The sequence below is a fragment of the Capsicum annuum genome, chromosome 5 (genome assembly GCF_002878395.1).
Source record: "Capsicum annuum cultivar UCD-10X-F1 chromosome 5, UCD10Xv1.1, whole genome shotgun sequence".
Taxonomy (NCBI): Eukaryota; Viridiplantae; Streptophyta; class Magnoliopsida; order Solanales; family Solanaceae; genus Capsicum; species Capsicum annuum.
In genome coordinates, this window is record NC_061115.1 from 158,138,091 (window position 1) to 158,150,572 (window position 12,482).

At 30.4% G+C, this 12,482-nt stretch overlaps 1 protein-coding gene across 1 annotated transcript; it reads right to left on the reverse strand.

The window, feature by feature from the left end:
* Positions 1-1,098: 1,098 nt before the first annotated feature.
* On the reverse strand, positions 1,099-7,925 carry LOC107843507 (NADP-dependent malic enzyme). Its single transcript, XM_016687816.2, has 19 exons — positions 7,449-7,925; positions 5,067-5,187; positions 4,894-4,968; positions 4,584-4,735; positions 4,401-4,506; positions 4,251-4,316; positions 4,062-4,157; positions 3,897-3,968; positions 3,714-3,797; positions 3,546-3,644; positions 3,107-3,154; positions 2,959-3,012; positions 2,713-2,811; positions 2,534-2,623; positions 2,373-2,450; positions 2,198-2,272; positions 2,022-2,112; positions 1,509-1,637; positions 1,099-1,421 (listed from the first exon to the last, which is right to left on the reverse strand). The coding sequence occupies exons 1-19, from the start codon at positions 7,559-7,561 to the stop codon at positions 1,333-1,335; spliced, it is 1,737 nt and encodes a 578-aa protein (XP_016543302.1). The 5' UTR covers positions 7,562-7,925; the 3' UTR covers positions 1,099-1,332.
* Between the last annotated feature and the right edge of the window lie 4,557 nt (positions 7,926-12,482).

A 12,482-nucleotide genomic window follows, 5' to 3' on the forward strand; every position in this document is an offset into this window, starting at 1 on the left:
CATTTTACTAATTGCAAATGGATTTTAGAGTTACTTCGTGAAGTATGTAATTTGAAGAACTTTTTTTATTGAAATATTGTGAATCATGACTTGGCACATGCGATTTTTCAAAAATATTCAGATTTATGTTTGAAAGTTGGTGAAAGAAGATTTGCCTCAAACATTATTATGACCTCGTACAATCGTGTTCGTAGAGTGAAATTGTCTTGTAGAGAAGCAGCCACGAGGGTTTGAGAGTAAAGCTCACCCTGACTACGTCTGTAAGTTAAGAAAAGCTCTTTATGGGTTAAAGCAAGCACCGATGGTCATGGATAATTGTCACGACCCGATTTACAAGTCATGATGGCACCTACTATAACCCGCCAGTAGGTAAGCCAATACCTTAATTGAATGAAAACAAAAACTCATCTACAATGCAACCTTACCCGATCATCTTCACATCCAAGAAACCAATGCCCTGGGTTGTTTACAGACCAAGAAAACTTCAATATTGCTCTTTTTCCGTAATGACAAAAGAAATTAGATGTCATTTTCTTCAATGAGCTGAAAATAATGAGAAAATATTAGGAAAAAGTTGTTGGAGAAGTGGGAATTTGATTTGTAAAAGGGAATGTATATAAAAAGGAATTAGTAAGGGTACTATAGTCAATTAACCAATTTTTTACCGTTGAAAGGCTCAGATTTTAAGCTGGAAGCGTGCCGTTTTGCACGTACAATACGCATTTTGCCACATAGGATAGGGGTGTTTATTTGTTCAGGTTTTGAATAATTAAGGTCATATTTGTGCACTGTCAGAGTTTAAAATCAATGTTATAATTTGATGTCAAGTTTAGAATCATATTTATGTATTATGCCTTTTTCTTTTGCACCATACTTCGATTATTATATATTCTCTCTTTTTCTTTTTTCTTTTTGTTATTTAGGTTCTCTTCTCTGTATAATAAATCCTTTTTTTTCTGTCATTTAGGTCATGTTTTCATATTTCAGAATGGAAACTACCATCTTTTTGTTTTTTCCAGAACTAAAGGTATATGTTTTTTTCATTTTTCAAAATGAGAAATATAGTACAACAATGTAGTAGATTCTGATACAAAGATCTGACACAAAATTCTGTATAGCATTGACAACTCTATTTATTCACCTCCAATTATTATAGCTCTTAGGTCTACGGAAACAAACTACTTTGGCAGCATGCCAAAGACACCCAATTACAAGTTTACTACGAAACAAACCCGATTTCTGATCGAGTCACGACAAAAAATTGAAGTACAATACACAACAAAAGCGTACAAGACAGGAAAGTCGAAACGGACTACAAGTGAAATGATCAATTCATCTGTAGCTTCGGTAATTAGGAGTATACATACAACTCTCAGCATACTTCACCAAATCTGCAGGTCGAGGGAGACGCGTTGCGACACCTGAGGTATAATTGACCAAATTGTTTTTAAGTTAAACAAGACGAGGAAAAAGGTGGGGAAAAAAGAAAGCAAAGGAAATGCACACACCGAGTTCATATGCTTTGGCTGCAACCCTAGCAGCTATGTGAGCTGAGATTTTTCTGATATCAGCGAAAGGAGGGTATATCATTCCCTTAGCATAATGTTCGTCAGTTACTTGAGCAGCCAAAGCTTCCGCTGTTACATAGAAAATCAACTAGTTTTAGAAAGAGATAAATACCTTTCTGGACTGCCAAAATGATAACGGACAGATGTATCTGTGTTGCATAAAAAAAAAGGGGCAGCCCGGTCGGTGCACTGCCAGAGGCTGTTTCCAAGGCTTGAACCCGTGACCTCCTGGTCACATGGCAGCAACTTTACCCGTTACTCCAAAGCTCCCCTTCGTTTTGCATATTGAGTATAAATATGCATATATACACATAATCATTGTATATATTTTGTATATTTTGGCTAGAGCCCGTGATTAATTTAGGTTGACGGATAGTGCTGACAATTTATCACATCTAATTGAGAAGATATGAAGACTTCAGTAAAAGAAAATCATCACCCTGTTGTACTTACAAGCTGCTAAAAGCATGTCATCATGCACACGGATTGTACCAGACATGACCAAGCCAAAACCAAATCCAGGGAATATGTAACAGTTATTTGCCTGTATATCGCAAGGATAGAACAAAATCAGGAGCCGTTCCATTCTTAATCGACTACAACACTGAAAAGGTATGCATTCAAAATACCTGGCCAGGAAAGTAGAGTTTCTCATTGTACTCAAAGGAAGGAAATGGACTTCCACTGGCGAAAACAGCACGACCCTTCAAGAAAAAAAAACAATTGACAAGCCGATCAGTCTCATGAATGGAAGCCGAAATGACGACAAATATAACTATAATTGTTTTCATTAATACTTCATACCTCACTCCAAGTATAAGCTTCTTCAGCAGTACATTCAGCTTGTGAGGTCGGGTTTGAGAGAGCCATAATAAGAGGTCTCTGAAAAATTATTTTTTGGTCTGTCAGATCATGAAATCAAAAAATTCAGGGGGTAAAAAGAAATGAAGAAGGAAATGGATCACCTCATTCATGGAGGCCATGGCCTCAACTACTTCCTTCGTAAATGTTCTTCCAACTCCAGATGTCCCAATTAAGACGGATGGCTTAACAGCCTAAATTCAAGTTTGAAGCAAAGGAGAGTTCATAAATCATAGAAACAAGGTTTTTAAGATGGAAATCAACTGTGGAGATCTCAACGCACCTTAACAGCATCTAGGAGATTGTTCACAGGTTCGTGTTCATGAGCCCAAGGCTTCTTGAAGGCTTGAAGTGTTCCCTTGCGACCACTAACTATAAGACCCTGTACAGTGTACATGATCACTCATTTAGATGGATTATATGCATTAAAGAACCAAGTGGCGACATCTATCACAAATAAAATATAAGATGAAAACTGAAGAGAGACTAGCTCTTTTGAGAGAGATCATAGATCGTGTATCTTCTCTACCTTTGAGTCCACAAGCCAGATCTTTCTTCGTGTCTCCTCCACGGGAGTGTTTGTCTGCAGGCAACAATATCGAAATTTATTACGTGCAACTAATTAAATCAGAACAAATCTTAGTTCTACAGTTTGTACGAATAAACTAATCTGGTACCTTCTTTGAAATTTCAAGTGCTATGAGTTCTGCAATACCAGTCCCAGCCTGCAATTATAAGGCGAATAACATGAGTCGTTTGGCTTTGCGATTCTTTCTAATAGTTCACGACGTATGTATTGCAACTTTGAGAGTTACACCAGAAGAAACAGAAAACAATTATAATTCCATGGGCGACTTAGTTTCCTTTGGGCAAAGCTGATAAGATGATGGAGTTGAAAGAGATGTGAAGATTCTAATGAAACCATAACCAACACTAAACAAAAGGAGTTTTGAACATCGAAAAAGAGGGTACAGCGGAAGTTGAGGTTTCCCTTTTAAGTCATTCTGGAACCTGTTACCAGGTAAAAACATCTTTACACCATTTAGTTTGTAAAATCTTGTGCGCCGGAAACGCCCAAGTTGGAGTGGCAAATTTATCAAAAAGATAAAAACTAACCTCTCCAGCACCGAGGAACAAGAATGTATGATCACATAATGCACCTCCAAGTAGCTTAAGTGATGCAATAAGCCCTGCAAGGACCACAGAAGCTGTCCCCTGCAATAGAAGAATCGATGATTAGATATCAACATATCATAAGAACAGCTAGAGAGACAAATGTCATACCTGTATATCATCATTGAAGACCAAATGTGTAGTACGATATTTAGCCAACAGCTCAAAAGCATTGTGGTTTGCAAAATCTTCAAACTGAGAATGAAGTTACAAACTTCAGGTTCAGGAATCACAGAGGAAAAAAGTGAAGAAACATTCATTGATATAATATTGGATAAGTTTCAAATTATTGACCTGTATGAGAATTTTTTCACCATAATTTTGCTTCACAGCAGACATGAATTCATGAAGGAAGTCATAATATTCCTGAAAGGAGGGAAAAAATGTAGCAAAAGCAGGTTCAGTAAGAATTCAGACTTCCACATGGTAATCTACAAAAGCGAACAGGCTAAAATTCACCTGCCCAGTTGCTCTATTTTGTCTGAGACCAATGTAGAATTCATCGTTCAGTAACTTCTCATTGTTTGTCCCTACATCAATGGTTATAGGCAAGCACTGCATATACAAGTAAATTGATCACTGAAAATGTTTTCATAGATAAGAATAGGGCACAGAATCAAGGATATACTAATTCACAAATTTTGTTACCGCTGAAGGTCTGACTCCTCCAAGTGCAGTATATAGAGCCAATTTCCCCACAGGTATGCCCATTCCCTGACATGAAAATGAATTGTCATTTGTGTAATACATAGTGGGAAGGAGGAAAGGGACTTTTATATCAATTGAGGGCATCATCACCTGGCAACCAAGGTCCCCAAGTCCCAGAATTCTTTCTCCATCAGTCACGACGATGACCTGGATTGATCTTTCAGGCCAGTTCTTCAATACCTCAAGGATCCTTCCCCTGAAAATAAGATGTTCATACTTTAGTCGAATACCTTCACGTGAAAGCAGCAAAAAAAACTTTAATCACTGTCATACTTTTCTTTCAAACTGATGTATAAACCTTGTGGGCGCTTAAAAAGGCTTCCATATTTTTGACACGCCTCACCAACAGTTGGAGTGTAGACAATTGGAAGTAACTCTTCCACATTATCAATAAGAAGCTTGTAGAACAACCTTTCATTTCGTTCCTGCAAATTACAACCGCACCCAATAGAGGGAAAAGTAAGTGAAAAGGCATGGAAGCAAAGCCGGGATGCACCCCAGCAGACAGTGAAAAACCAGTATCAAGGTATTGCATTCAACTTTCAAATGAAAAATCAGAACCAACACATGTTTCTAAGGATACCTCTAATTCCATCATGGCGACATATTTGTGCAGAGGGAGATCATATTGGCGAATAGACTGCATAAGTTTTTTCTCCTGTTTGACATAACACAAATTAATAAAGTTCTTATAAAGATCATACAAACACACACACGTCTCAAAATTTGAGACACTTCAATAATAACTATGTTTACCTGCAGTTCCTGTGTGGAAACAACAGGAGGCAAAAGGCCTCGCAAGTAATGAGCATCTCTTTCTCTCTCAGTGAAGGCAAGACCTTTGTTGTAACGTGGATCCCTCAACAGGTTGTAGCCACTGTTATGACAAGTCAAAAAGGTAAACATATATTCAAGTTTACGGCAGCATTTTAATATAACAATACGATACAATACAAAAGATGACAACCATCCAAACAAGTTAATGATCAATAACACACCCTTCACATACTAATTTAGAAAGTAACCTTCCTGAATATTGCAAGTACTAATAATTCATGAACATCTCACCACCATTTAATCAAGAGTAAATCCTACTTCATCCAACTGTAAAAGGCATCAAAATTGTGGAAAGATTATTGGATGTTAACATGTCACATAAACACGAAAAGGAGCTAAAGTACAGAGTTGTTTCCTCCCATATCACCATAAAATGCAGATCCATCTAAAAGACAATTTGCTTGACAGCATTATATCTATTTACATATTCAAGAAAACCACTAAGAACAAAAAATATAATTTAATCTCAGTGACTTTCCTTGTAAAATAAAATGTTTCTAACAATTAGATTTATGGGCGGATCCAGAGTGTTGTGTGCGAGTTCACAGAAACCCAATAACTTTTGCTTAAACCTTGTATATATATTAAAATATTTACTACATATCTATAAATATTTAAACGTGAACGCAATTATTGTAGGAACCCACAAACTTGAAATCATTGATCCGCCTCTAATTAAACTAACATTAGAATCAAACATTAAAATTCGAAAATTGCAAAATCCAGCACAATGATCAATAGGGAAGAAACTTGCAGCCAAATTGAAGATCGATAACATCTGAAAATGTATAAAAAGATGGAAGCATGAAATAGGATTAGTAAACTAATAATTAATGAGCCAAATTAAGCTAGTGTCCAAACAATTCGGAGTTGATTTCAAACAAAGTGAAGCTGAAGCTTGAACTGTGAAGTATCGAGACAATAACCGCGGAGGCGATGGGGAGAAATTTGGGATGTGCAGAAACCAAAACAACAACAACAACAACAAACACCTAGTGGGGTCTGGGGGTAAGATGTACGCAGTCCATACCTCTAGCTCTGAAGAAGTAGAAAGGCTATTTCCGATAGACTAATAATTTCCACCCATTTCAATTTATTTATTTTAGTTTCTTTTAGTCGTTTTTAAAAAAAAAAAAATACCTCTTTTAATACCACAAGATCAAAAAATATTTTAATAAATTATACATAAATTTAATTTAAAATTACATAATTTAAAAATATATATTTGAATTCATTATTAAAAAACTATATTACATAATTTCTTAAACACAAATATATATTAAAAACTTTGCCTAAATATTTTTGTTTTTATTAATTCATAATATAATTAAAATTTTATTTTTTCTAGTTGAAAATTCAAAACATAAAAAAATATAATGAATTTATTTGGCACAATCTTTATATTTGATCTGACATATATATAATAGATTTATTTGACACATAAAAAAATAAAATTAGAAAAACTTCAAGCCAAAATCTTTTTTTTTTTCTGAAAAACATTACTAAAGAAAAATGACAAGCATTAGCAAAAAAAAAAAAGTATAAAAAAAATATAATAAATTTATTTGGCATAATCTTTATATTTAATTCGACACACATATAATAAATTTATTTAATATTTATTGTAAGTCAATTCATTACTGAGAATTAAAATTATAAAATATATATGTATGTAGGTGCATATAGTCGGTCAAAGAAATTGATGATGAAATCAAGTAATTGTGCGATTGATATTTCATAAAAAGAAGTTCATTCCCCTTTATAAGTGGCTTTTCAAGCCCCTCTTGAAATCATTATTAAAATGTACATCAAGCAATTTAAAAAATTGAGAATGAATTTTTTTAAAATAAAGAAAATAAAATTAGCAAAGCTTCAAGCTATAATTTTTATTTTTTTATTTAAAAAATATTACCTAAGAAAAATGACAAATATTAGCAAAAAAAAAAAAAAAAGTAAAAACCCAACAAAAAATTATTCAAAGATTAAAAAAAAATAGTTTAATGTGTCTTCAATCTAGAGAAGAACTTGAAAATATTAAAGAGAAAGAAAATAGAGTGGAGCCGGATCCCTTAAACTACATGGAGATAAATAACTTGAAAGGGGGTATTATCAGTGAATAATTAAGCATAGAGGTGGTGATCGGAGAAACTAGTAGTGGTGGGTTATTAAATACGGATTCACAGGAACCAGCAATTCTTGACCAAAACTAATTAAATTTCACAGTAAAAACTCATAGTACAAATCCTAAATCTGCGTCCCATAAGTCCTAGTTCGAAACTTTTGAGCAAGTAGAATATGTACCTAGAAACGGCAATAGTCCAGGGAGTGATGCACTGGTCCTCAGTGGCGCAATCCTCACCGTAGACATCCTCGACTCCACCCGCCGGTATCTGCTCCTTCAATGTGCTCTCCATTTTCTCCTTCTTAATATCCTCTTTATAAATTTACACACAACAATACACTTCTGTCTTCTGAAAGTCTTACAGTTTTGCCAACTATATATATACACACACTTATTGGAATGTGAAAGGGAACAGTTGACGGAGTATATCCTTCTAGACTAATATTGTTACTTTTGGCAATAGTTGAATTGAATGTTCCTCCCTCAACGACACCTGCCATTTATATATACAAGTCTACATATTCTATACATATGATGATGAGCTTTGACCAGTAAGAACTATTAACGTATCATTTTGAATATTTAACTGAATTTGGTAAAATACTCTTAAATTCATTGATTACACAAAAATAAGGATAAGGTTGGGATTTGATATTTTTTTTCAAAATTTTCGCGACCGAAGCTTTAGTGCAATAAATTACTCTTCGTTTCAAATTATCTGTTTCAAATTTTCTAATTTAATTTCTCATTTTACTTATCTTTTTTCATTAATCAACAAAAAAAAAAAAATCATGTTTTACCCTTTGCATTAATTAATTTTTTTTAAAATTAAAATATAAATATCATTTAATAGGGATACTATGATAAACTAAATATATTATTAATTATTTTTCTTAATAAATATGTCATCTCAATTTAGAACGGAGGGAATATGTTTTTTGTTTACCATGCTTATTGGTTAGGAAAAATCTTTTTGGCCATAATAATAATAAATCTTATTCACACTAAACTAATTATTCTTAAGACATTTTTACCCTTTTCATCCTAAATTTGAATTTCTAACATTACTTTATTTATTATACTATTTTCTAATACATTGAAAATTATCTCAATACATGGAAATAGACAATTTATGTATTCTATTTATAATTATTTAATTTTTTAATTGATAATTACATAATTAAATAATTGTCAAATGTAGTAATATGTAATTAAGAAAAAATTAATTAGTACAAATTTATTTATTAATTGCTAGTTAAATTTTTTCTTTTTTACGTTTGTAGTTGTTTAATTTTAGTTCAATTTTTAATTATGTAGTATAGTTTATACTTTGTACATACTTGGAGAAAGTTAATTAAATTATTTTATTTATTTTTATCTAGTTCGATTTTATGATTTTTTTTTTTAATGAATATGAAAATTATTGTATGAAAATAGAGTTTTAAGGGTGAATTTCCTAAATAGTCAGCTAAGTTTTAAAAAATTTCTTCAAATATCACTTATGTTTTATTTAAGATCACAATATCACTCAACTATAATTTTTTTCCTCAAAAAACAGTAAACACCTCAAAAGTTTTCTTCTCTCTTAGTTGACATGAATGTCACTAAAAAATTTTCAAAAAAAAAAAAAAAGACTAGACCTATTTAACTCATCAAACTTATTTAATCAAACTATAATTCCTTTTTTTCTTTGAAAAATGCATTAGTTTATTAAAAAATATATATATATACTTAAAAAAACTTTATTGGTACTAAAATTTGACATATATTTTTTTCAATGGTCACTCATATTTTCTGAATTTCCTACAAAAATTATTTTTATCTTTTTAAAGATAATAATACGACTCAACTACCATTATTATTCTCAAAAAAAAAGTGAGTATCTTATATGTCTCTTTCTCTTCTAATTGGCGGGTCATATTATTAAATTATTTTTGTAATAGTAGGCTTATTTAAATCATCAAACTTATTTAGTCAAAATCATATTCCTATTCTTTTCTTTAAAAAAATATATTAATTTATTAAGCAGAAATTTTCATGCTTAGAAATCTTTTATCATTACTTAAACTTTCAAATTTTTTTCTAAAGTTAGTTTCTTGGATTGTTATAAATATAATTGAAGTCGTTTATAAAAATTACATTTCGTTTTTGCTAAGACAATAATATCACTCAGTCATTAATACTTTTCTCAAAAAATCACTAAGTACTTTGAAAGTTTTATCCTCTTCTAATTAACATATCATGTCAATAAACCATCATTTTTAAAAAAATAATAAACATATTAACTCCACAAACTCATTTAACCAAAATAATAGTTTTAGCTTTTTAAAAATATATATTAATTTATTAAGAAGAAATTCTCATACTTAGATATTTATACTTTTTTCTAGAGTTATTTTCCTAGATAATCAGTCAGGTTTGTATATATAATTGCCTATAAAGATCAGTTGTTTTGTAAAGAAAATAATAATTTTAATGACATGGCATGTCAACTAAGAGAGAAGAATATTTTTGAGGTATTTAGTATTTTTTTTTTTTAGGAAAAGAGTGATAGTTGAGTAATATTGTGGTGCTCAATGAAATATAAGTGATATTTGAAAGAAATTCTCAAATTCACTTTGAGTTTTAATAATAACACGTTTTGGCATATTTAAAATTTTATTATTTTATATTTGTCTATAGATAGATATACTAACAAAATACATCGTGGTTAAATGTAAAAAGTTATCTTGCTAAGTTATTTAACCACAATAGTTTTTTCGCAATATTTGTATCAATAAATATGGCTAAAATTTATATATATATATTTTATATGGTCCATGACTAAGAATTTATACTTATTGCTATGAAATCTATTATGTTGTAGACTGTAGTTAAAAAGAAAATTTTACTTTACAAAATATATATATATATATATATATATATATATATATATATATATATATTAGTAAGTGATTTTATCCACGACAAATAATTTATATCTATCTTCATATAATTAGGGAGAATTTATAAAATTTTCTTTAGATTAAGTATATTAATTAATAAAATAATTAGATATAATAATTTATTTATTCAAATTATATTTGAAACTTATAAATAAGATACTGTAAATTTGAATTAAGCCGAATAATAAACACCTCTAAAATTCTTAAAATACTTGATCATGATAAAGTTTGAGTGAAACATATTAAAATTTTGTTTAAATTCTTTGTAATTAGTTAATTGTAGTCAGTAGAATCATTAATATAGACATTCATATTTGAATGATATTTTAAATATAATTTGAAAATATTATAATAACGGCAGTCAAGACTTAAACACTCTAGATGTGGTGGACATTGACAACAACAACAACAACAAGCCCAGTGTATTCCCACAAAGCGAGGTCTGGGGAGGGTAAAATGTACGCAGTCCATACCACTACATCTGAAGAAGTAGAGAAGCTGTTTTCGATAGACTCTCAGCTCAAGACGGAGAATAGTACACCAAAATTGTAAAGAAACATGTAACAGGAAAATATGGCATACAGAAACAAGACATAATAGAGATAATTATCAGAGAAGTACGAAAAAAAGAAGTACGAGCAATTCAAAATAAGAAATAAGCACTAGGACACCACCTAGTAGGAACCTATATTCACAAACCAGAGGCTCCTCCTCAAGGACATAGTCCTAGTAACAAACACTCACCCACCCCACCCAAATTCACCTGGCTAAAGGCCCCTACTCAAGGACACAGGCCTAGGATTACTGTCCGGCTACCCAATCGATCTCCTAACACCTTGCCACAATCCACACTCACCCTAACCTTCTGCCCTAATTCGCGACCTCCACACCTTCTTGTCTAGAGTCATGTCCTCAGTAAGTTGCAGCTGCTCTATGTCATGTCTAATCACCTCCCTCCAGTTATAAAAATCAAAGTATTCATTATCGTCGACTCTAGTTAACAACAACCCAAGAGAGTCACATTAATATTGTAGTCTTGCACTCATATTACATTGATTTGATAATTTGAGAATCATTACTTATATTTGTTATTATTATGACTCCTAATTAAATAATTTTATAAATTATTATGTTTAAATAAATTTAAAATATATATTTAAATAAATATTTAAAAATAATTTGAAAATAATACAATAACGACAGTAGAAATTAAACTAAAAATATTTTAGACATGGTAGAAATCGCCACTCTATATAAATCATAAAAATCATTGATCCATAAGTGTCAATCCTATTTTATAACAACTCGAGAGTCATGTATTAATGTTGAGGTTTTATAGCTTCATGGTGTTGTAAACGCCCACTTGGTTAAATAAAATTGTTTATTTACCAAAAAAAAATATTGACGTTTTACATATTTATTAGTTATCATGTTTTAAGAAGTACAATAAAAATTCAAATAATTAATGATGGCCCTAGTTAACATCGACCTAAGAGAATACTCACGCACTAATGTTGTAGTCTTGCTCCTCTATATTAAGCCGATTTGATAAATTGTGAATCATTAGTTAGTTTTATAATTAATGAAATCCTAATTAAGTAAATTCTATTATTTATTATATTTAAATAAATTTAGAAACTACATATTTAAATATTTTTTAAATATATTATTTTAAAATATATCAATAAAGATAATCAAAGCTCAAGACACTTTATAATTATCGACAATAATTAATTGCACTAAACACTTACATCTTCTATGTTATGAAAATCTTACAGTTACATCCCCAAAAACGTTAATCTTATTTTTGCTAAAAACATTTAAACCTTGCATATAATGAATATCTTACGTAATTGAAACTTTATTTAACCAGTTATATATAAATAATTTTCAAGGGGAAAATAAATAAAAACTACAATAAAAAAAAGATTATATATATAAAATATTATAGTTAGTAAAATTACAAAAAATTTACGTACTTAAAGCCATAGAAAGTTATAATTTATAATGGGTACATCTTTTAAATAAGTTGTATCATATCCTATTTTTAAAATATTTATTTATTTTTTAATCAAATGTATGAATAATTTTTTATACCCTTATTTTAAATATTCGTTAGAATAACTTTGCAAAAATATTTTATTTATATTTATGGTTATAATTTATCGTTCAAAAATTATATTATATATTTAATTATAGAGACACTTCATAGGAGGTGTAAGTGTAAAATTATCAAAGTACATGTGTAAGCATTTTATTTTAAAATTT